Source organism: Ascaphus truei, chromosome 18 (genome assembly GCF_040206685.1).
Source record: "Ascaphus truei isolate aAscTru1 chromosome 18, aAscTru1.hap1, whole genome shotgun sequence".
NCBI classification, from domain to species: Eukaryota; Metazoa; Chordata; class Amphibia; order Anura; family Ascaphidae; genus Ascaphus; species Ascaphus truei.
In genome coordinates, this window is record NC_134500.1 from 10,970,379 (window position 1) to 10,996,497 (window position 26,119).

Genomic DNA, 26,119 nt, shown 5'->3' on the forward strand with positions numbered 1-26,119 from the left:
CCTGAAAACCTGACCTGTTTGGGCAGAGGGGGGGGGGGGGTGAGGGGGGAGTTGAGGCTTGAGGACTGGAGTTGAGAACTCCTGACCCAATACAGTACTGTACTTATGTATTGTCTAATACTGAAATGCTCATAATATAATTAATATTACAGTATATATATGATTTGTAAATGTTTGTTGTGATATAATTTTTTTGCACTTCCCTTGTATTTTATTAAATACATTATATATGTGTGTGTGTGTGTGTGTGTGTGTGTGTGTGTGTGTGTGTGTGTGTGTGTGTGTGTATGTATGTATACATATACACACACACACACACACACACACATAATGTATTTAATAAAATACAAAGGAAGTGCAAAACAATATTACAACAACATTTACAAATCATATATATAATGTAATATTCATTATATTATGAGTATATATTATCTGCTTAATGGGCCCTTCTGGAATCCAAAGACACATGATCCATGACAGTCAGCCTAGCCTTATCACGCAGGGCGCATGCGCACTGGACAAGTTCGCTGTTGACACGCACTGGACAAGTTCGCTGTTGACACGCACTGGACAAGCTCCCAGCTGCTGCTCAACTCATCCTGCTTGCTTCCGGGGGTCCCGCCCCCTCCCCCTCCTGCTCGCTTCCCATTGGAGCTTTCCTGCAGAGGGCTGCTTCCTATTGGCTGCCGCCCCTCAGTCCCTCGTATAGTCGGGGTAGGCTGAGCGCCGCGGAGGAGGCAGGTCAGTGAGACGGCAATGGCCGGTGTAAAGAATAATGAAATAATTAAGGGGGCCGGAGGTCCGAGCCCGCCCGGCTGTGGGAGAGCGGCTCGGGGCTGCTGGGGCCGCAGTGCCTGCCTGGCTGGGACTGGTACATTGTATGCACACAGATACAATGTATCACCTCATGTTCTACTGTGTTATTGCAGCAGTGGCACTGTGTGTTACTGAAGCAGTGGCACTGTATGTTATTGCAGGAGCAAACAGGGCCCTGCTTGCCCCTTGGCAATCATACAGCCTTCAGTGAATGCCTAGCAGTGCATGCATTGTGTGCTCACTGATAGTGATACAGTGTATCACAACATGGTACAAAGTGGTCTATGTGCCAGGGAAAAGTAGTGGTACTGTGTGTGTGTGTGTGTGTGTGTGTGTGTGTGTGTGTGTGTGTGTGTGTGATGGCAGACCTGATAACCTCAGTTGCTGCTAGCTGGGCCTGCAATGCATTACAGGCTCCTCTGGCGACTAGGCGGTGATGTAAGCCATCCACCGCAAATGTTCTTATCGGTCACTGTAATGTTACCTGACCTTCGTGGCCATTACATCCATGATAGGACTGAGCTGTCACGGTGGTGTACCCCTTTAACATTTTGTTTGCTGGGGGGGGGGGGGGGTTGCAGCGCATCAAATAGTCAGATATAGCTTCCAAAATCAGGTTAAAGAATCTTTGGGTAAGTGTGTGTTGTATTTAGTCTAAATAAACAAAAGGGGTTTATTCACTAAATGGTGCTAAATTAGAGCATGCCTTAACTCTTTTAGTGCCGGAGGGTAGTGCCACCTCCGTGGCCACGAACCCACCAGCACTTTTGCATTACCTGATCGCTGTTCGGAGCGATCACGGGATGCTGTTTCGGCAGGGTGGGGGTGTTTCCCGCCCCTTCAGTGTGGTACAAAATTGATTACACACTCTAAATAAAATGAGCAAGGGGCAAAGATGTACAGTGTACAAAATAAGGGCCCTGAGGTGGCATTTTTGTTGATGTACACTGTGTGTCATTAGGGTACTGAATGGCTTAACGCCCATTCAAATGTATGAGTTTAGGCGTGGTAAATCTTCGCACCCTTTAGTGAATCTGGGCCTGGGTGAAGTGCATAAAGCAGTGTTTTTCAACCAGAGTTCCTAGGAACCCTTGTATTCTGAGGGTATCCCTAAAGGGTTCCCCACAATTTTCAGGTTTGAAAACTGTACCAAATGGGGAGAAGGAGCGGCTCAGTGAGTAAAGACACTGACTGACACTGAGATTGTTGCAGGGGAGCCTGGTTCAATTCCCGGTGTCAGCTCCTTTTGACCTTGGACAAGTCACAGTATCTCCCTGTGCCTCAGGCACCAACAAAAAAAAAACAGATTGTGAGCTCCACGGGGCAGGGACCTGCGCCCGTAAAACTAGCAGCGCTATACAAGAACATGCTTTTATTATTATTAAATACAGAATTTACAATGCATGTGATCTCAGACACGCTATTAGAGAGGGTTGGGGTTCCTTACAATGCATCTGATCTCAGACGCGCTATTAGAGAGGGTTGTGCTTCCTTACAATGCATCTGATCTCGGACGCGCTATTAGAGAGGGTTGTGGTTCCTTACAATGCATCTGATCTCAGATGCGCTATTAGAGAGGGACAGGGCTCGGCAAAATTTCACAATATAATAACAGGGTTCCTTAACCAAAAAACAGGTTAAAAAACACTGGTACAAGGCCATTGCTAGGAATGAGTAAGCTTTTTCCAATGGTTTAGACTTCGTACAGTAGGACTGCTTTTGTTACAGAAGTTACTTTTGGGAATATCTAGTCAAGTGCATACGGGTGGGTGACTAGTTACCATATGACTGTAAGGGACATTTGCATTTATAATATTGATAGAATGGTGTACAAATCAGACACAGTAAAGTTATGGTGAGTACCAAAACCACTGAATCAGTAGTGGCCAACTCCAGTACTCAAGAGCTACCAACAGGGCAGGTTTTAAGGATATCCCTGCTTCAGCACAGGTGGCTCAGTTGATGACTGAAACGGCTGTGCTGAAGCAGTGCTATCATTAAAACCTGGCCTGTTGGTGGCCCATGAGGACTGGGACTGGCCACTCCTGCACTAAATAGTGCAATATACATATCACACACAGAATGATCTGTAGATGTGCTTTTGTTTTATGTCTTCGATGAAGAAAACGGTCAAACCTAAGGCCGCGTCCATACTTGGCGCGTGTGGCGTGAACAAGAGGCTGTGCGTCTGAGGCAGGCCATAGGGCGCGATGAAGCACGCATTTGCTGAGCAGACAAAATAATTTCATTTTGCCGCTCGACGGCCGGGTCATGTGAGCGGTTCAGCCAATGAGGGCAAACCAGCTTCGTGACGCCACACCTCCCCATCGCGTTTGCCCCTAGGCCACAAATCGCCTCTTCGGCAAGCGCGCGCAACACCACGCACTAGTATAGCCGCAGCCTAAGGCTACTTCCTCACGATTTTTAACTCTTGGTGCTGAAGCAGCTACCAATGCATTGCTGTGACCTCAAGGGTTCAGAGAAATGGACCCTGTGGCTTATCGATGTAAAGGTCACAAACGCCTGAGTGTTTATTGATTAAAAGGGGAACACCTCTGGAAAGATTGTCACGCACTAACAAAGAATGTTCACTGACAGAGGTATCGCATACTACATATAGGGCTAGCAGGGGCGGCTCGGTGAGTAAATGCACGGACTCTGATACCCCATTGCAGGGTTCAATTCCCGTGGACCTTGGGCACATCACCTTTATCTTCCTGTGCCTCAGGCCCCAACATCATAGACGGTAAGCTCCTCTGAGCAGGGACTGCCTATAAACATTCTATGTGCTGTAATTGTGAAGCGATCTGAGACCCATTGGGAGAAAAACGCTATGAAATAAAGTTGTTATTCTATATACCTTTCCTCCTGTATATTTTTGTACCAGCACAGCTCCTGCCTAATGTGGTCTGGATGCTGACTCTGTAACCACAGTTATATGGGAAGAGCAGAGATGTAAAGATCAGTCCTCTCTGATCTATCCCAGATTTTGACCTGTTGAGGAAATATATTGTAACACTACAATTTCTCTTTTTAATCGAACTAAACTTCTCAAAGCTGTCGTTTGTCAGCCCATGGCAGCAAGGGCGCTCTGCGTCCAAGATAGCCGCGTTGTGAAGGTTAGAATGTGAATTGGAGAAGTCTCGTAATAGTTGGCCATGTTCTCGTCTCAGGAATGAGACAGCTGCGGTACGGACTTAACCCTTTCACTTTTGGCAAGATCCCCCAAACACATTGCATACGAAACCGCTGGTACCGAAAGGGGTTGACCCAACTGCAGTTTATCTCCATTGCTCCCGGGCGCAGTGTGTGTTTGGCGTGTATATTGTTGGTGAAACTGAAGCAGCTTCTTCTTGCAATAACAAACCTGGAGGAAAGGAAACCGTGGGCTCGCATTCAATAAACATTGGCAATTTTCAGAACCAGCCAGATAGAAGCCACCTCAAAGCAGCTTCAAACTACAGCGAAGTGTTTGAAATACAGAGTGAATAGATCAGTGGTTTTCAACCTTTTCATAAATTTGTTTTGATATTCTACACCAGTGGGTTTCAACCTTCTTTATTTCTTTTTTTGTTGAAGAACCCAATAATTATATTGTGAAATTCTGCAGAACCCCGACCCTTTCAAATAGCGCGTCTGAGATCAGATGCATTGTAAGGAACCCCAACCTTCTCTAATAGCTTGTCTGAGATCAGATGCATTGTAAGGAACCCCAACCCTCTCTAATAGCGCGTCTTGAGATCAGATGCATTGTAAGGAACCCCAACCCTCTATAATAGCTTGTCTGAGATCAGATGCATTGTAAGGAACCCCAACCTTCTCTAATAGCTTGTCTGAGATCAGATGCATTGTAAGGAACCCCAACCCTCTCTAATAGCGTGTCTGAGATCAGGTGCATTGTTAGGAACCCCAACCCTCTCTAATAGCGTGTCTGAGATCGGATGCATTGTTAGGAACCCCAACCCTCTCTAATAGCGCTCCTGAGATCAGATGCATTGTAAGGAACCCCAACCCTCTCTAATAGCGCGTCTGAGATCAGATGCATTGTTAGGAACCCCAGCCTATTGGGTGCAGGGCTGCTGCGGTCATGTGACTGCCCTTGGCTCTCTAAGGCAGGGGTGCGCAAACTGGGCGGTGCAAGATTTTTCGGGGGGGGGGCGTGGCGGTTGCAGAGGCCCCGTGCTCTTCCTTACCTTCTTTCTGGTGGCGCGTTGCCATGGCAACATTACCCCGCTGTGTCATTTGACGCCAGAGACATGGAGGGGGGAAAGTTTGGGCACACCTGCTCTAAGGCAAGGGTGCTCAACTCCAGTCCTCATCCACCCCAACAGGTCAGGTTTTCAGGATATCCCAGCTTCAGTTGAAGACCGAGCCACTGATTGAATCACCTGTGCTGAAGCAGGGATATCCTGAAACTGGACCTGTTGGGGGGGGGGGGGGGGAGAGGGCTGGAGTTGAGCACCTCTGCTCTAAGGGTTAAAGCAGCAATCTCCCCCAAAAACCCAGATGAGTTTAACGCCTGTAATGTTAGTTTGTATGTTTTAACAATCACGGTTCTCCTAAGCACCAGCTTCTGAGGTTACTATGGCAACCTTTAGACCGAGAGCGCCATTTTGAACTCCCAGACACGTAATATTTCACACGCTTGCACCTGAACACGCGCATCAGATTGTTAAACGGAAACCAGTGCTGGAATGGGCAAGAAGAGACCTATCGAGTAAACAATGTGCATAAAAGCTGGGGATCGGCATGGACTGGGGCTGTTCCTTTAAGTGAGAAATGATATATTTTCATCCTACACCTTGGAATACATATGAAACAAAGCGTAGGGCCCCTGAGGCTAATAGGGATATAGTGACAGCATATACAAATATTTCATTGTAGGACTAAATCTAGTACAAGAAGACTGTGACCTATTTTATTTAATAACATAACAATTTCTAGCTCTTTTCTCACAATGACAGTATAGCGCGGTACGCAGCACATAGGAATTGTTAGACACAGTCCAGATGAGTTTACAATCTAGTTGTTGACACCTGAGGCACAGGGATATCAAGTGGTTTGCCAAGGAGCCGACACCAGGAATTGAACCAGGATCAAGCTCAGTGTCGTCGTGGCTCAGTCAGCGTTTTTACTCACTGAGCCGCTGCTTCAGCTAAGCACATGTTGACCCCATTGCTGCCAGGTGGGACCTGCGGAGCATAGTCCTTTGAAAGCCTTTGAGCGCTTTATAGCAAAAACAAAGCGAATGTCAGAGCCAAATAAATGATCCAAATGCAAACAGTATAATTCATATTTATTGCGTGTTTAGTAAGCGATCCGGCCCAGCTGTAATTGGGTGATCTTGCCTGATTATTATTTTGGTGGCCTAATAAGATAAGGAGATTTGTTTGAGGTCGCTGCTGTTAGCTTGTACATGACAAACAAGCACCACTTGACCATGTGTTAAGTGGCTAATATCGTTCTCCGGCCGCTGTAAATGCTCCACACCCGCAGTTTATGGAAGACAACAGTAATATAAGGCTGGGGCCAGGGTGGCGCGGGCGATGCAAGCAAGCGGCAAATTCAAATTTGCTTGGCAAGCAGCTAAGCGCCGCGCATGGTCAGGCGTTTGCTCACGCTGGCCACACACATTGCCGCAATGTGTTTCATCGCAGCCAGCGTGAGCGCGCCCGCCCACTCGGCACCATACTGGACAAGGCCTAATAAACAGGAGAAGCGTGAAGTAGAAAATTCTATGTCCGGGTAGCTCAACACTAGTCCTCAAGCCCCCCCCCCCCCCCCCCCCCCAACAGGTCAGGTTTTCAGGATATCCCAGCTTCAGAAAAAGTGGCTCAATAAGTCCCTGCTTCAGCACGGGTTGCTCAATCAGAGGCTCAGCCTTCGAGTGAGCCTCTGAGTCACCTGTGCTGAAGCTGGGATATCCTGAAAACCTGACCTGTTGTGGGGGCATGAGGACTGGAGTTGAGCCCCCTGTTCCATGTAATAAAAAATCTCAAGCAGTAAAAACGTCAAATCAGGTAAGTATTAACACACGCTGGTCTTCTGCTTGGGATTTTGTGATCACATAAAATGTTATACTTGCTGCTTCTGTGGCTTGTTTCTCTTTGAGGCGTCCGTTGGAGATAGTCGTCGTGGGGGGAAGGACACCCACCTTCAGCGTTAAACTGCACGGACAGAGGCAACACAGCTTAAAGACATGACCTATTGTGCAGAGGGACTCTGTCTGATAATAAGCTGGGCTTTGCATTCACATCATATTAGCACTTACCTGTGGATCTTTGTTTGGTGCCAGTAGCCGTGGAGAAGTGGAGATTCATTGTAGGTTTTAGCAAACCAACATGAGAGTTTTCCCCATACGTAAAATTATAGTGTACATACAGGGGTCTTCATGTGAGCAAAGACCTGTCTCTTGTGTGTTAACACACGCACACACGTATAAAACAGCAGATATCATGGGAAATGTATTATCACTTAATGCAGGGGTGCACAATTCCAGTCCTCAAGACCCCCAACAGGTCAGGATTTCAGGATATAGCTGCTTCAGCACAGGTGGCTCAATCAATCCCAGCTTCAGCACAGGTGGCTCAATCAGTGGCTCACTGAGCCACTGATTGAACCATCTGTGCTGAAGCAGGGATATCCTTAAAACCTGACCTGTTGGAGGGGTGTGGAGGACTGGAGTTGAGCACCCCTGGAATTAGTACCTTACTAAACCCCAGAAAGCCAGTGTGTGTAAGGTTTCCATTAGTGCGTGTTTGATTGGTAGACCTGATGCTTATTGTCCAGGCCGCTCTGGCAGCGGAGAGGTAAAACTATTCCAGATAACCGCACCACATTACATTAGGAAGCCCTATGGGTGTCTGCGTCATTAATAAGAATCACAGCTATGGATGACAGTAATATGTGTGGCAGCATAACAGACTGAGACAATCCCTATGAAACCCTTCTACCTGGGTGGGCAACTCCAATCCTCAAGGGCCACCAACAGGTCAGTTTTTCAGGTTATCCCTGTTTCAGCACAGGTGGCTCAAACAGAGGCGGAGTCTCTGATCCACATATGCTGAAGCAGGGACTGATTGAGCCACCTGTGCTGAAGCAGGGACATCCTGAAAACCTCTCCTATTAGTGGCCCTTGAGGATTGGAGTTGACCACCCCTGCCTTATCCAGTACATTAGTCTCATATCTTGATAGCCTCTTGCTTGATTTCCCATCGTGGAAAAGTGTAATGTCTGTTCATAACCCCTTCATTTTATTTTTAGCTCCTATCATTGTATTGTAGAGCGGTGATTAAATAACCTGACTCTTCGAGATCCCCTGTATTATACTTGACCCCCTTTAAATATTTAAAAGTCCAAATTCTAATGACATCGTGAAATCGTGAGACTTACTGGATTCAAGGGGTTAAATGATGCAGACATTCCAACTATTAGGTTGCAATCATATACTACTAATAATAATAAAAAATGTATGTCATATAGCGCTTTTCTCCCAGTGGGACTCACAGCGCGTCACAATGACAGTATAACACACGGTACGCAGCACATAGGAGTGTTACAGACCCAGTGCCTGCCCCGCAGAGCTTACAATTGATGATTCTGGTGCCTGAGGCACAGGGAGATAAAGTGACTTGCCCAAGGTCACAAGGAGCCGACCCCGGGAATTGAACCAGGTTCCCCTGCTTCACACATTGTCTTTACTCTTTAGATTTCAGTTACTTTAACAGCTACGGTTTGTTTTTTTTACCAATGCCTTGCAAAAAACCTTTGGTGTTAAGTCTTCGGCTGAGCCTCTGATTGAGCTACCTGTGCTGAAGCAGGATTTCCTTTATAACCTGACCTGTTGGTGGCCCTTGAGAACTGTATTGGCCGATCTGCATTCACAATTGACAGTGCAAGCACATTTGTTTGAAGTAGTGGTTTCTCTGCAGGAGTGCTGAGGCAGCAGCCGGGAGGGTGGAGCGCAGAGCAGAGCAGAGGATAGGTGGGGGAGAAGGACTGACCTTTATCTCACCTCCTAAGGTTACTTTTCTCCTTGAATCCGTGTTTACAGTACTCATTGGAATGGGTGTGTTTGGTTGATCTTGGCCAACTCCACAACCCCTTGGATGCGAGTGTCTGTCCCTGGCGACTGCTTGTGTGAAGGACAGGTAACGTACAACGTTAGCAGAACCTCCAGCTGTAAGGACTTAGGCCTCGGTCCCGCTGCGCTCGTTGGCGCGGGCGGCTATGTCGCGAGTTCCCCACCAGCAGGGGAATCCTCGCGAGCCGGTCCCGGTCCCCCCTGGCGGCACAGCTGACTACACGCTGTGGCGCGTCAGCCGCTAGGAGACACAAGAGAATGGTGTTTCCTAGCGTTGACGCGTCACGTGGTGTGGCTGTGAGCCAATGGGGAGGGGAGGCTTCGGGAGGAGGAGAGGCTTCCGGGAGCGGGGAGGAGTGTGGAGTGAAAGCAGGTGCGTGCCTGTCTGTGTGTGTGTCTGAGTGCGTGCGTGCCTGTCTGTGTGTGTGTGTATGTGTGTGCCTGAGTGCCTGCCTCTGTCTGTGTGAGTGCGTGAGTGCCTGCATGTGTGTGCGCGCGTGTGTGTGTATGAGTGCGTGAGTGCCTGCCTGTGTGTGTATGTGTTTATGTATGAGTGCTCCAGCCTGAGTCCGTGGAGGAGGGGGGGGGGGGGGAGAGTAGCGGGTCCCTCCTGCAGCCCGTGGAGGGAGGGGGGGGAGAGTTACAGCTCCCTCCTGCAGTCCGTGGAGGGAGGGGGGGGGAGAGTAGCGGGTCCCTCCTGCAGCCAGTGGAGGGAGTGGGGGGAGAGTAGCAGCTCCCTCCTGCAGTCCGGGGAGGGGGGGGGAGAGTAGCGGGTCCCTCCTGCAGCCCGTGGAGGGAGTGGGGGGAGAGTAGCAGCTCCCTCCTGCAGTCCGTGGAGGGAGGGGGGGGGAGAGTAACGGGTCCCTCCGCTCAAGCCACGCCCCCCCCTCCCTGTCAAACCTCCCACCTCCCGCCCACCTCCCGCTCCGGCTCCCGCTCCCTACAGACCGCATATCGCGGTCTGTGTATCTCAGCGCACCGCCTGTCAGCAGTGCGGGTGCGCTGACTCTGGGAGCGGGGCCTTAGCCTTAGGCTGCGTCCCCGCTAGCGCTGAGCGGGCGGCGGTTACTTACATATATAGATATATATGTAAGTCCCCGCTCACGTGGTGCGCGCGGCACTCGTGCGAGGGCACACACTCATCGGCGCTTATGTAAACAAAAAAATCTAACTTTCCTGCGCGCTCAATTCCCCCCCGCGTGCGCACAAATGACAGGACACCCGGCGTTCATGTTCAAAGCAGGAAGAATAATTCCATTTAATAATCACTCTTGTTTTTGGCCGTGGATATTGCGTTTCCTGAATTTAATCTGTACAGTATAGGAAATAGGATGGTTACTTGGATCTCATTACTAGTGAATAACACTGAAATGATTTGGCATATGCAGTGTTTGTCCGCTATTCATCATTTCCCTCCTTACACCCCGGCTCATGTTAAGACTAACTCGCAATTACCAGTTTTTGGCTACAAGAACGGGGTTATGTTTTAATAACAAGGTTTTCTTCGTCTTCTGTAGATATTTGGCACATCTTCATGCGTTTTTACGTGTACAGGCGGTCCTCGCTTTAACGACGGAATGCGTCCCGCTATCCGCCTTCGGTTAACGGACCGTCGGATAAGCGGGTCCGGCATCGGATAATGCGTCCGGCGTACTGCATTATGCTGCGTCTGGTAAGGCATTGGTAGGAAACCGGGACGTCGGTAAACAAGTGCCACCTGTATAGTTAACATGACAAAGTGTAAGATGTCAGAGCAAAAACGCAATTTTACTCACGCTTCTGCAATTGAAGCTACCTCTTGTGAAAGTGATTCTGATCATAAATGTAGAATGATTGGTCCACGTTCAAACTAATCTGGGGAATGTGCTTCTCTATTATCCTCACGCGTTTGCCCCATATATATAATTTGTTGTTTCCCATGTTTTCTCTCTCATTAGGTGTCTGTGACTTAAGCATTGATGACTTCCTTCGCAAGCTCAAGAATCATCCAAGATCTCTTGCCCTTCTGCGCACCTTGGATTTGGGATATTATATTCTGTAATAGAAGATCCTTTGGCTCCTGACAGAGACCCAACAATAACACGTATGGCTCACCTGGCCAGTTAGAGCATGTCAATACCTGTTCTTTTTTCAAGTAGATAAGGAGGTGTTCGCATCCTACCACAATTCCTCACTGATTGCTGCTACCAGCTGTGGTTGGAAGCACTGGCTATAGAGCTGGTTGTTTTCCTGTTTTTTTTTAAAAAAAAAACACTCTTATTTTTACGTGATGGTTGCCGATCGGGATGATAGGGCCAGTAGTTTGTGATGTCATCCTTGACCCCACCCGACGAGGGCGACGGCTCAACACCCAGGTTTTTTGTTGGAGCCCAAGATGATGAGACTGACTTCCTGGAATCAAACATGAATCCAGACGAAATCCATTTCTACGAGGAAGAGGAAGATGAAGACGAGGAAGAGACGGTAAGGGACACTCTTTTTTTTTTACCGGGATGTTTTTTTCCGCTTCCCAAAACGGGAAAGGGCTAATGGTGACCATGGGAGGTTTTAATTAACGCGCATTATGATTTTAACTTTATCGGTCAAATCCGAGATAATTCTCACGGGCCAAACTTGCCAATGGAATCAAACTTAAGATGTCCAATCCTTCTCCCATTGTCTACAATGCTGAAGTTTTCCGAACACACGGGACATGGAAATACTCCCATGGGGGGTTTGTTTTTTTTTAATTTTAAAATGATTATTAGAATTCTCATCTTATTTTTGTTTTTGTACTCCCAAGTTTATTGGTATTTAAAATAAAAAAGGAAGGTGTGTGTGTGTGTGTGTGTGTGTGTGTGTGTGTGTGTGTGTGTGTGTGTGTGTGTGTGTGTGTGTGTGTGTGTGTGTGTGTGTGTGTGTGTGTGTGTGTGTGTTAATAGGTTTGTATCGTTTATAAGTTTACCATCCGACCAGAGGGAATATACACAGGACCGGGACAGACAATTGTGACTCGGAACGACAATATCAGCGTAGGTGACTGTGGTATGACGGCAAGAGAGCGCTCCGGGGCACTATTGGGAACCATTGTGGGAGAATGGAGGTCTGGTTGAGGATGGTCTGGCGAGAACCCTCACCTTATTAATTATTGGCTATCGGTTATTAGCTTTGTACGTAGACCTTCTGTATCCCAGTTTATCTCAGCTGTAACCTGCGCATGGACCGTTTACCTTCCGTTACACGGTGGAGCCCGTCTTTTCATTAAGGGAAAGGCGTCTTGCAGAACAAGTCATTAACCCACCTCCTTTTCCCATGTCTGTATCTGCCCCTGTCCTTGCATGTGCTCATACTATGTTACATAGCAGCCTGCACCTAATCCTTGTTTTTAGTATGTACTCTCATACAGAATGGTTATATTTTTAGTCGGGAAGAAATCTCATCTTCCTTGGGGTTTAAACCTTAAAAGGCAAAGTGTTAATTCCTCGAGCATGCTAGATAACAAACAGCTGGATTAAGCAGCAATGTTTGGATTTTGGACCCTGGTTCGCCGTTGGAAAAAGAAAAGCGTAATGTTGAGAAGCGGAGTGCTATTAATAACACGCCAGTGCAAGGATTTCCTAGCAGGAAACAGAACTGTTAAAACAAACAGACGATCCAAAGTTTCTAGCGTTCTGGAATATTGTTATCGCTGGTCTGGGAACGAATCGGTCTTTTTACAAGACACTTGTGTATTGCATGGGAGATGTTACGCTCCACTAAATCAGCTTTGTACGGTGGACTGCTCCCACAGAGATAAAGTGATTTTGTGTCTCAGTAAAGCTTACATAGCAAGCAACAATAGGAACATAGAAAAAGCACTACATCGGTTCTCATGCGTACGCAACAGTCCTACAGACGTGCAATCATGGGTTCTCGTGCGTGCGCAACAGTCCTACAGACGTGCAATCATGGAACTGTTATAATACCAATGGAAACCATAATGATGATCATGTTGTGTTGCATCATTGGATAATGTGTCACTGGGGTTTTTTGTTTGCCTTCCTCTGGATTAATATACTGTAAATTCAAATATAGTATCCGTCGTCTAAATGTAACATAGGTTTGCTCTATGGACAAATGTCTTTTTTGAACCACAGCTACTTCAAGGGCATACGTGAAAACGAGAGGTAACTCTCAATGTATTACTTCCTGGTAAAACATTTAATAAAAATGTTACTATGAAATGCCACCAGATTATAAACAACTGTTTAACTTATCCAAATAATGATCGCTGTACTGTAGTAATATTAATAGGCGGCTGGTTCAAGATGATATTGAATTAAATCGTTTATACAGACAAATGCAATGTCTAGATATACAAATGATCTTGTTACTGTGCCTCGTTGGGCTGACCGCAGTTGATATGTTGTTGCATTTTGTGTCATTTGTATCATGGTATTAATTATACTGTATATTCAAATGTGAATGTTCAAAGTCTCTATGGGTCGATCAACCCTCTCTGTTTTTTAAATGCCTGCTTTTTAAGGCTTAGAACACACACACACACACACACACACACACACACACACACACACACACACACACACACACACACACACACACACACACACACACACACACACACACACACACACACACACACACCTTTGTTTTGTACATCAATCCCCAAAATGTCATCTCCCCAGAGATAAAACTGGAATGTACCAGCCCAGCGATGTGCCCCTGCTGCTCCCTCCAATTACAATTGCTCCCTACAATTATATTTAAAGAGAGAAATTCTGTGAAACCCTAACCCAGTGTTTTTCTACAGGGTTACTAAGATCCCTTGGGTTCCCCGGGCATCCCTAAAGGGTTTCCTGCAATTTTCTGATCATTTGAAAATTGTATCAAATGCAGAAGAATTTACGATGTATCTGATCTCAGACGCGCTATTAGAGAGGGTTGGGGTTCCTTACAATGCATCTGATCTCAGACACGCTATTAGAGAGGGTTGGGGTTCCTTACAATGCATCTGATCTCAGATGCGCTATTGGAGAGGGTTGGGGTTCCTTACAATGCATCTGATCTCAGATGCGCTATTGGAGAGGGTTGGGGTTCCTTACAATGCATCTGATCTCAGACGCGCTATTAGAGAGGGTTGGGGTTCCTTACATTGTATCTGATCTCAGATGCACTATTAGAGAGGGTTGGGGTATCAGATGCGCTATTGGAGAGGGTTGGGGTTCCTTACAATGTATCTGATCTCAGACGCGCTATTAGAGAGGGTTGGGGTTCCTTACAATGCATCTGATCTCAGACACGCTATTAGAGAGGGTTGGGGTTCCTTACAATGCATCTGATCTCAGATGCGCTATTGGAGAGGGTTGGGGTTCCTTACAATGCATCTGATCTCAGACGCGCTATTAGAGAGGGTTGGGGTTCCTTACATTGTATCTGATCTCAGATGCACTATTAGAGAGGGTTGGGGTTCCTTACAATGCATGTGATCATACAGTTGCTATTAGAGATGGTTGGGAGTCCCTCAGAATTCCACTTAGGGTTCCTTAACCAAAAAAGGTTGGAAACCACTGCCCTAACCCCTCCATCAGCTCCATCGATTGCGATGAGAAAAGAAGATGTGTTTCCCCATTCCCATGCTGATTTATCATACTGGTACCGTGTTTATTATATAAGCTAACAGGAACTTGTGCCGGCTGTCTGCCCCCACAGCCTCCCGAGCGTCAGATTGTGGTGGGTATCTGTGCCATGACCAAGAAGTCGAAGTCTAAGCCCATGACTCAAATTCTGGAACGACTATGCAAGTTTGAGTACATCACCGTGGTGATCATGTCCGAAGACGTCATCCTTAATGAGCCTGTCGAGAACTGGCCCGTTTGCGACTGCCTCATATCTTTCCACTCGAAAGGTACTTTGTTTCCCCCCCCCCCCTCTCTTTCACAGCCTGGTGTCCGTATTCTTGACAGATTCTATTGCGTTACTTAGCGGGGGTTCAAAGATAAAATCCATGTTGAATAATTAAAGGCTTCCTGCACACTAATCAGCTAAATTAAATGCCTGGGATTCTATTAAGGGGTATCTGGTAACAGGTTATACACTGGGGAAATGTTCACCTGACTTTTAATCTTTAATAAAAAAAATAAATAAAATAATGACTTGTTATGTGGGCCAGTTTACATGTTTTTTCTTATATGTATATTCAAGCTTACAATATATTTCCATTCTGAGTAGTTGGGCTTGTGTGTAACTTCACATTATCGTTCTGGGTGAGTCGTTCCTGCAGCCTGTCATTTAAAACCTCATACATTACATTGGTGAAGAGCACAGGGTCAGATGGTTTGTGGTTGTGCGTAGTGCGCATTGGGAGGATAGTTTTGCCACCCATTATACAGTATGCATGTCGGGGTCATCTCCACACTCCGTTGCCAAGTGGCCAACAACAGGCCAGGTTTTAAGGGCAGGGCATAACTCAACAAGTTACCTTGGTGATTATTAGAGCTAGATTAATTATGTGGAATGTAATGACCTTGAACAGCCCAGTTTAATACTATTTGTGTTATTTTATTGAGAGTAGGAGTGCTAGGGTTCTCAACTTCAGTCGTTCTCAATACCCCCCCCCCCCCCCAACAGGTCAGGTTTTCAGGATATCCCAGCTTCAGCACAGGTGGCTCAATCAGTGGCTCAGTCGAAGACTGAGCCACTGATTGAGCCGCCTGTGCTGAAGCTGGGATATCCTGAAAAGCTGACCTGTTGGGGAGTCTTGAAGATTGGAGTTGAGTCTAGTGTTAATATCCATGAACCCAGTTTAAATCCCAATATCGGCAGCCTATTCTTGCAATGTTTTTTTTTGTACTAGGGTTCCCTCTGGATAAAGCAGTCGCTTACTCAAAACTACGTAACCCGTTTCTCATCAATGACCTGAACATGCAGTATTTTATCCAGGACAGGTAGACAATGCTACTGGACACGTCTTTGTCTCTTCTCTTTACCTGGTTCCTCTGCATTCTGTGTACATGCGTTTTTGTCCCTTCTTGGCTACATATTTTTATGATTTCGTTTTTTTTTTATGGGGGGGGGGGGGGGGGATTGTATCTTCTTTGTTCTCCCCCTCCCCCCCCCCCCCACACTTTGTGAGAACCTCTTTGCTAAGCGGAACCAACTAACCAGTGAAAAACACGCGGATTAGGTATAGCACCATCTAACGCAGGGTTGGGCAACTCAAGTCCCCAAAGGGCCACCAACAGGACAGGTTTTCAGGATATCCCTGCTTCAGCACAGGTGGGGCAGTCAAAGTCTGAATGAGAATAAAGGTAAATGCTGCACACCAACAAATCCAAATAAGGTGATACAATTACCGGTGCTCCTACGAATGGACGCTTGCCTGCAGCATACCCAGGAGCATAAGGCTAAGGCCCCGCTCCCAGAGTCAGCGCGCCCGCACTGCAGACAGGCGGGGCGCTGACATACACGATATGCGGTCTGTAGGGAGCCGGAGCGGGAGGTGGGCGGGAGTGGGAGGCTTGAGCGGAGGGACCCGCTACTCTCCCCCCCCTCCCTCTACGGGCTCGGGCTGGAGCTGCTGATGGTAAGCAACACACACACACGCACTCATACACACTCATACACACACACACGCAGGCACTCATATACACACACACGCGCACACACACAGACAGAGGCAGGCACTCACGCACACACACATACACACAGACACGCACTCACACTGCTTTCACTCCACACTCCTCCCCGCTCCCCGAAGCCTCTCCTCCTCCCGAAGCCTCCCCTCCTCATTGGCTCACAGCCACACCACGTGACGCGTCAACGCTAGGGATCACCATTCTCTTGTATCCCGTAGCGGCTGACGCGTCACAGTGTGTAGTAAGCTGTGCAGCCAGGGGGGACCGGGACCGGATCCGCAGGATTCCCCTGCTGGTGGGGAACTCGCGTGTGGCCGCCCGCGCCACCAAGCGCAGCGGGACCGAGGCCTTAGAAAGAAGAAATCGCAGAGCACTGACGGATTTGCTAAACTCTAATTTATTGAAGCCAAAAACACAACGTTTCGACCGTACGGTCTTTCTCAAGTGATATAAAGTGACCACTTCTTGCAGTCAAAGTCTGAGCCACCTGTGCTGAAGCAGGGATATCCTGAAACCCTGACCGGTTGGTCGCCCTTGAGGACTGGAGTTGCCCACTCCTGATCTAACGCAATATAGCCGCTCTTTGACTGAACATGGTTTCTATGAGATTCCTTCTCATGCTGACGGTTCCTTCTCGGTCTTGTTTCTTTCTGCAGGAGGGAAGTATACCGAATTCTGCAGCAGGAGGGAGTGGATCTTCCCCGCTATGGCGTACTCAATCGAGATCCCGATAAGCCAGAAGGCAAGTATGCGGATGTTGTGTGGATAGGATTGATTCCGGACTCCTCCGATGCTGTGAGAGTGAGGACACTTTTGCAGAAATGTAGTTACACTGGGATTTAAGGTAGCACCAGGAAAATGCGGTCCTTGCAAAGAGGGTTTTTTGTTTTTTTTTAGGAGAAAGCACAGATAATTGAAGTACGCTTAAAAATATGCTGTCCTTTTTAAGTTTATTTTTAACTATTATTTTGAACTTGCAAAATAAACATTGAAGAAGGCTGTACCCCAACTGCTTGTTTGGAAGGAACTGGCAGTCCTTATAAAGGTGATACAAATCCTCCAAATTACTGGGCAAAATACCCAAAGGCTTGTTAAAGGTCTCACACCTGTTCCTACATCAGGGGTTCTCAACCTTCTTTCTCCCAAGGCATCCCTATTCATAATGATCAGTTGCCGAGGCAATAATAGTTCAAACAGCTACACACACACAACAGGATAGTCGAGTGCGAAACAGGACAGACTGCAACGCAGAGAATAGGGACAGACATACAGACACACACACCTCAGGACAGACAGTCACACACACTCACACACAGGACAGACGGTCTCTCACACACACACACACCACAGGACAGACAGATACACACACACCCACACACAAAGAACACAGGACACACAGTTACACACACACACACCACGGGACAGATACACACACACCACGGGACAGACACACACACACCCCATGGGACAGACACACACCACAGACTTCCAAAATGTAGAATGTTAAAGATGAAAACTTCGTCTTTGTTTGTTTCTGTTAATCTGAGTCTGAGCTTCCACCTACAGAGTGTAACTTGGTGGAAGGGGAGGACCAGGTAGAAGTGAATGGAGAAATCTTCCCAAAACCCTTTGTAGAAAAGCCTGTCAGTGCGGAGGACCACAATGTATATATCTACTACCCAACCTCCGCTGGAGGCGGCAGTCAGAGGCTCTTCCGGAAGGTAAAGGAGCAGCTGAGTATGCAGCGGCTACAATGTAATTGTTACTTACAATTTGCATTCTGTGTTCTTCCCAACGTTAGGCTATATAATCGATTTTACCCAACCTGGAAGGATTTTTATGGCAGCTATATATGACGTTTCTGATCTGCGTGACTTGACTTCCTCTTGCGTCCACATGCGCACCAAATGTAATAAAGTTGCCAATATTATATCAACCTTTGAGAATCGGGTATGTAAAGAAAAAAAGTGTTGATTAGCGACATAAACTGTCTTTAATATCAGGTCAAATAACCCCTCTCTAAAACCACTTCCCAAATCCCTTATCGGCTCACCTCGGTGTATAAAGTGCCTGGATACATTGACACAACATAACGCGACACGGAATTGACTCGCGCCTTCAACTTAATGGCAAACCGGACTGCACCGACCGCCTTTCACGGCGTCCTGTCGTTGCAGATTGGCAGTCGCAGCAGTGTTTACTCCCCAGAGAGCAGCGTGCGGAAGACTGGATCTTACATTTACGAAGAATTCATGCCAACTGATGGCACCGATGTCAAGGTACTGATGCAAGATTCGTCAGATTTGGACTTGGGAGCTAATTTCCATGGGGAGCAAGGGGAGCAATGTAAGGATGTTTTGTGGTAACACTTGTTTTTCTTTCCTTTTTTTATTACTCAGGTGTACACGGTAGGTCCAGATTACGCTCACGCAGAAGCCCGCAAATCCCCGGCTTTGGATGGGAAGGTGGAGCGTGATAGCGAGGGGAAAGAGATCCGGTATCCCGTCATGCTAACAGCCATGGAGAAGCTGGTTGCACGGAAGGTCTGCCTGGCTTTTCAGGTGGGTCATCAATGCAAACGATCCATCTCCTTCATTCCAAATGTGTAGTGGTCTCGTTTTATAAGGTGAATTCATGTATTAAGGCACCTAAGAGGTTTTAAGTAGAGAAGGGCAAACTTTTAGCCAAAATTTGAATCCCCCTGGAATTTGCAAGTTCCTTTCAACGAGAGAGAGAGAGAGAGAGAGAGAGAGAGAGAGAGAGAGAGAGAGAGAGAGAGAGAGAGATGCTCAAAAAGGAGAACAACTGGGAGATGCTAATGGTATATTTAAATGACTTGCACCCCCACACCTCAAAGATTCCTACAACACCTATCCTGACAAGCCAGGTCCTAAGGCACCTTGTGAGGAAGAGGGTGCTGTCAGACCCAACAAGATCCGAACCCACATCCTTTGCTGTTCAGGGGAGCAGTTCTAGCAGTGAGCTAAGCCAGCTCCTGGTCAGCCCCACCATATCGCAGGATACATGTGAGCTCTGCTGCTCACTTTCCTTTGGGCAAATTTCACCGAACTGTGGGAATTAGGTGTTTAGAATCGGAAACGCTATGACCCGTATACTTTTTTAAAAACCATTTCAACGACAAAATTATTAGATGTAAAACAGATTTCAAGCTGCAGTCTGCGCTGATCGCCATTTTATTTTTTTTACTATAAGAGATTTCTTTTAACCCTTTGCAGTGCTGTTTTTATTTCTAAAATCTGATGCTTCGTTCAGGCGATATATTGTAAGAATTTAAACAATTACGTTAAAAGGGAGTTCCCCCCCAGAGCCCAGTGCTGCTGTTCACTGCTGGGTTGAGTAAAGTTTTCTAACACAGCATATTGCAGGCCTATCCTACCTCTCCTAACACACACATTGCAGGCCTATCCTACCTCTCCTAACACAGCACATTGCAGGTCTATCCTACCTCTCCTAACACAGCACATTGCAGGTCTATCCTACCTCTCCTAACACACACATTGCAGGCCTATCCTACCTCTCCTAACACAACACATTGCAGGCCTATCCTACCTCTCCTAACACACACATTGCAGGCCTATCCTACCTCTCCTAACACACACATTGCAGGCCTATCCTACCTCTCCTAACACAGCACATTGCAGGTCTATCCTACCTCTCCTAACACAGCACATTGCAGGTCTATCCTACCTCTCCTAACACACACATTGCAGGCCTATCCTACCTCTCCTAACACAACACATTGCAGGCCTATCCTGCCTCCTAACACAGCACATTGCAGGCCTATCCTGCCTCTCCTAACACACACATTGCAGGCCTATCCTACCTCTTCTAACACAGCACAATGCAGGCCTATCCTACCTCTCCTAACACAGCACATTGCAGGCCTATCCTGCCTCCTAACACAGCACATTGCAGGCCTATCCTAACCTCTCCTAACACAGCACATTGCAGGCCTATCCTACCTCTCCTAACACAGCACATTGCAGGCCTATCCTACCGCTCCTAACACAGCACATTGGAAACCTATCCTACCTCTTCTAACACAACACATTGCAGGCCTGTCCTACCTCTTCTAACACAACACATTGCAGGCCTGTCCTACCTCTCCTAACACAGCACATTGCAGGCCTATCCTACCTCTCCTAACACAATTTTAAGCTTGTCTGTAACTGTTACATATGCCCATAATAATATTATCCCTAACTGTCCATGAAATCTCTGTACATTGAATGTATAACCCTGTTCATTTAACGTAACCATGCATCTGTCATCATAACTCTGTGCCCAGGACACGTGAAAACGAGAGGTAACTCAGTGTATTACTTCCTGGTAAAACATTTTATAAATAAATAATACATAAGATACTAACATTACGCGAATTAAACCCGTGTAGGCTTCTGGGTGTCATTGCTGCTGTAATTGAAGACGTCGCCATTAACCCTTTGAGTGGCAGAAGGGCGGTGGCACCAGATTGCCACAGCCCCTCCGGCACACGCTGTCACGTGATCGCTCCGTCACTGACGACGCAACGCAAGAGAAGCGGTCCTCTTCCTTTCCCCCTTCCTGATAGATTGCGTCGGTGCAGAACGCGATCTCCCTAGAATAACCCAAAGGGGTTATCAACAGAGATGCCTCATGGGACACTGAGGATTTCCACGCCCTCTCTTATTGGTTGAAAGTGAGGCAGCATGTTACATACTTCCTGTTGTAACACGAGGTTCCATGGCAACTGGATCCTTACTTGTTTATCTTGATATCTTTCAGCAAACTGTATGTGGCTTTGACTTGCTACGAGCCAACGGGCACTCGTTTGTCTGCGACGTCAATGGGTTCAGCTTTGTGAAGAACTCCATGAAATATTATGATGACTGCGCCAAAATATTAGGGTATGTTACCTTTTTCTTGGTTTGGGAGGGGGGGGGGTCCCATTTCCTTAGGAAAATAATCTTGAAACAGTTGGAAGTGCAGCATGTTCAAAGGGTCACACAAGAACAAACTTTCCAAGAAGAGACTTTATTAATAATAATAATACCATTTTTTTATATAGCGCTTTTCTCCCACTGGGACTCAAAGCGCGTCACAATGACAGTATAGCGCGGTACGCAGCACATAGGAATGTTACAGACACAGTCCCTGCCTAAGGGAGCTTACAATCTGTTTTTGGTGCCTTAGGCACAGGGAGATAAAGGGACTTGACCAAGGTCAAGCGAATTGAAACAGGATCCCGTGATTCAAACTCGGTGTCATTGGTTACAGCAGGGGCGCGCAAACTTTTTTTGCTGTGCCCCCTCTGCCTGTGCTAGTCCGGTGGTGTGCCCCCCCTTAACTCGCATGTCACGTGATCCGCGGAGTCATTTGACGTCACGTTACCGTGGCAACCGCAATGTCACATGACCCCCGCGGCGTCATTTGGTGCTGCGTTGTCATGGTCACGCGTCCTGAGGCCGGCTGAACCTTGGTAAGGCCATTTGCAGAGGCCTCGCACGGTCCTCCGGCATTAAACTTAAATGCCTTGGGGGAGAGCATGGGACCTCTGCAACCGCCTGCGCCCCCCGCTCCACCCCCAAAAAAAATCTCCCGGTTTGCGCACCGCTGGGTTACAGAGTCAGTGTCTTTACTCACTGAGCCGCTCCTTCATCCCATATCTCTCTTGTTTTACACTGTCTTCTTCCCTCTCCCCACCAATTCCCACCAACCACACAAACTCCGCTGCTAGGAAGGTATAAGGGGGGAAAACAAAGCCACGTTTGCAGCCTTTTCCTAAGTCTGCTCGGCAGCTGCGGGCAACGTTTCCATAGAATAAAAGAAGTCTCCCAGATTGGGGTTAGTACATTTTGGGTGGCCTGAGAATGGCACTTTCCAGCGCTATCCCCTTCTGACCGTGCCTTCTTCTCTCCTAGGAATATCATCATGAGGGAATTGGCACCGCAGTTCCACATTCCCTGGTCCATCCCAACAGAGGCCGAGGACATTCCCATAGTTCCAACCACATCAGGCACGATGTTAGTACCGTGGTATAGAAATGTGACTGTGTGCGCGAGTAGCAGCGCTTTCATATTACAAACATGTTGGAACCATGTGAGTGGTCCCATAGGTTTCTGAGGCACGTGAACGTGCTAATAAGTGGTATTTTTATTTGCTGTACGGTGGAGGGTTTTTGTGACTTTGTTATCCAACATAACTTATTTAATGTGGAGTTGAAACCGCTTCCAGCTTCACATTCCAAGACCGGTATAACCAACCTCACACCGAGACCGAAAAGGTCGAAACAACTGCCTGTGAGCAGGTTTTACTGGCTCTGCACTTCTGTAACCCAGGCTGTGCTAAGAAGCTGTGTAATGCGGCAGCAATAAGCGTATAGGGGTCCCATGTTAAAATGGACAAGAAGCAAAAGGTGTGCTCATTTGCATGTCATTACCCAGAATCCCTGGCTGCAGTGGAAGCACTGTATGCTAAGATAATGGGGAAGAGCAGGGATGCAGATCTGTCTGAGACATGTGAATGTGCTCACAGGTGTTATTTTTATTTGCTGTTCATTAAATATACTTTCCTACAACCACCAGATCAAAACCACTAACATAATCCTTAAGAATGTGGGCACTTTTATTCCTAGTGGTGATAGAGACATCAACTCTACAGGAGAAAACTCCTCTGGGTGTTAATAGAAATATATAATTTTTTAAAAAAATTACCATCTATAAATCACATTACACAAGACAATCCGGTTTAATGCAGAGGATGAGATAGTAGGGAAAAACGAGAAGATGGTATGGAAGAGAAAATAATATAAAGAGAGAGACAAGAAATAATAATTTTCTACCAATTCAACAGATATTGGTCGGTGACCTCTGTGTATTTGCTTTATACCTCTGAGTACCAATCCTTTATAGATACCTGGCTGTAATATGATAAAGGCTCCCTCAGTGCCTAACCTCTTATCTATGTCACATCTAGCTTGGTCTGTCTGACTGGTCCCGAGGAGAGGCGATGAGTAGCTTCTCAATTCTTTAAACTTCAAGTCAGAGACTCTTTTCTCTCAATGTATTCTGCTCAGTGCTGTTCCCACCATATTACATTGCAGGCATACCCCGCATTAACGTACGCAATGGGACCGGAGCATGTATGTAAAGCGAAAATGTACTTAAAGTGAAGCACTCCCCTTTTCCCCACTTATCGATGCATGTTCTGTACTGCAAGCATCATACACGTGCATAACTGATGTAAATAACACATTTGTAACAGGCTCTATAGTCTCCCCGCTTGCGCACAGCTTCGGTACAGGTAGGGAGCCGGTATTGCTGTTCAGGACGTACTGACAGGCGCATGCGCGAGCTGCCGTTTGCCTGTTGGGCGATATGTCCTTACTCGCGAGTGTACTTAAAGTGAGTGTCCTTAAACCGGGGTATGCCTGTATTCCGAGTTTTCTTTTTGCTAATCCTGTAAAACAGAAAAAAAAACAAAAGGAATCAGGCGCTATCTCACAGATGGTGCAAATAAGAAAATGCTACCTTTATTAGGGGTCTCCCAGTGGACCCCTGAAATGGGGATTTGGGAGTAAGTTCCTGAGGCTCAACCCCACCAGGATCTATCCCGGATCCAGAGTATATGGGAACAAAAGGAAAATAGGGGAGCACAGGATAAATACACTTGATTTCCAGATGATACAGTATATTAGAAATATCCAGTAATAAAATGCACAGAAATATACTATGATATATTTCTGTGTATTTTATTACTGGATATTTCTAATGTATCATCTAGAAATCAAGGGTAATCCTGTAAGAGGCAGCATTTGTGATTACAGCTACATCAGTAACAAGATGCACAAGTGCATACATACACTGATTTGATGTGGCTGGTAATATACATCTTTGCTCACTGGATGCTGAGCTGATCTCACACGGAAATACAGTTTTCACCAATCCTTTCCTTTTTCACCCCGATGTTCCAGGATGGAGTTGCGCTGTGTAATAGCCATAATTCGGCATGGAGACCGCACACCCAAACAGAAAATGAAGATGGAAGTTCGGCATTCTAGGTAACAAGACAAGAAAAAAAAAGTTCATAATAAAGGTCAAAATAATGGTAGTTCAGGTAAAGAGGTTGTTGGCTGTTTTGAAAAGGTTTTGTGTTCGGTAAAATGTTTTAAAATAGGACTCCTGTCTGCTTGTTATAGGAGCATGTGCTCCCCTGACAACATTTTTTTTTCTCCTAGGTGGGAGGTCCCCAGAGCTGAACCCCACTAATTTCAGCTTCGGGGACGCCCTGCTTCCAGAGATACTTACCTACGTAGGGGGTGCCGGTAGCAGCTCTGAAGATTTCAATGTCCTGGTCACGTGGGCCAATAAGAAGCTGCCGGGGATGACGTCATCTCTTCCTATTGGGCCGCGTGATGCGGGAGCTTTAAATCCGCCAAATCAATAACCCCACTTAGCTCAGTCGGAGCTGCTACCGGCACCCCCCTACAGAAAGAAGTATCTCGGGAAGCAGGGGGTCCCGGGAGCTCAAATTAACGCGGTTCTGCTCCCGAGACCCCGTTTTTTTGGGGGGGGGGAGGGGGGAGCATTTGCTCCTCTTACACAATAGACAAGATTCCTCCCCCGGCTGAAATCCTATAACTATAAACAAAGGGAAGCAGGACTGCGTCTTTAACCAGAGCGGGGAACTTCCAGGGTGCAAGACCTTATCAGTTAAACACTCAGACATCTCCATCTTTGTGGCGCCAGAACGGATGAAATAATCCATGAACCAGGGGTCCCTTGAGTTATCTGTTATGCAAAAAAGTGTGGGATTGTTAAATAAAAAAATGGAGATGCTCACCTTAGTGCCGCTTTGATTAGATACCTTGTTGCCAGCCTGTGGCAATCCATATTCTTTATCATACAGCCGGCATGCAAGTTTAGCTACTGAAATAATACAGTGTGCGAGTTGCCTGTTTAACAATAACAGCAGGGAATGTTATAATTTGAGGTGTCCTCTCGTTAACTCAGATTCTTTGAATTATTTGAACACTATGACGGTTATAAGACTGGGAAATTGAAACTGAAGAAGCCGGAGCAACTCCAGGTAAGTACCTTCGTGAAATCTAAACTCTTAAATGTCCCCTGGCTTTTTTTTACCAGCTGTTTTTAATATGAGTTACAAACTAGAGTATTTCAAACTTCTATGCTGGGTTTAAGGCAACAACTATCCTCGCCCCCCGTCCCCCCACTCTTACCTGAATTTTGGGGTCCCCCAGAGCTGATCTGCAGCCCTCCATCCCCTGGGGGCTCCTCAGTTCTTGAGCAATTTGTCATTTTTGTGTGCTAGTGTTTGTAGCAGCAGTCCAAGCTGCGTTTTATTTTTTATTATTATTTTATTTTCTCCCTTTTAATATGTGCATCAATACAATCCACACAATGATAAGTGATTAGCTGAGTTGCTGAGCGATCCGTTCTCCTGTGATCGATCGGCGAATATTCAGCACTGGGGTTCACTAAATGGCTGTCAGTGCAGCAGAAGAGGACCAAAGAGGCAAAGTTCTGTGGGGAAGATCATGTGACCAGGCAGTCACTAGATACAATTGGCGCACTGCTAGAGAGAGGGC

At 46.8% G+C, this 26,119-nt stretch overlaps 1 protein-coding gene across 6 annotated transcripts in view; it reads left to right on the top strand.

Moving 5' to 3' along the window:
• Positions 1-588: 588 nt before the first annotated feature.
• Positions 589-26,119, top strand: part of PPIP5K1 (diphosphoinositol pentakisphosphate kinase 1) — a 102,502-nt gene continuing 76,971 nt past the window's right edge. For 2 of the 6 annotated variants that reach the window (XM_075575512.1, XM_075575516.1), the window contains exons 1-14: positions 618-741; positions 8,870-8,966; positions 10,417-10,571; positions 10,837-11,362; positions 14,588-14,783; positions 15,732-15,822; positions 17,169-17,254; positions 18,079-18,233; positions 18,690-18,791; positions 18,912-19,073; positions 21,298-21,419; positions 22,434-22,535; positions 24,485-24,571; positions 25,524-25,599. In XM_075575512.1, the coding sequence (XP_075431627.1) occupies positions 11,207-11,362; positions 14,588-14,783; positions 15,732-15,822; positions 17,169-17,254; positions 18,079-18,233; positions 18,690-18,791; positions 18,912-19,073; positions 21,298-21,419; positions 22,434-22,535; positions 24,485-24,571; positions 25,524-25,599 (1,335 nt within the window). In that variant the 5' untranslated portion in view covers positions 618-741; positions 8,870-8,966; positions 10,417-10,571; positions 10,837-11,206. Of the gene's footprint in view, positions 742-8,869; positions 8,967-10,416; positions 10,572-10,836; positions 11,363-14,587; positions 14,784-15,731; positions 15,823-17,168; positions 17,255-18,078; positions 18,234-18,689; positions 18,792-18,911; positions 19,074-21,297; positions 21,420-22,433; positions 22,536-24,484; positions 24,572-25,523; positions 25,600-26,119 lie in introns of all 6 variants that reach the window. The other 4 variants (XM_075575513.1, XM_075575514.1, XM_075575515.1 and 1 more) reach the window with 4 other exon arrangements.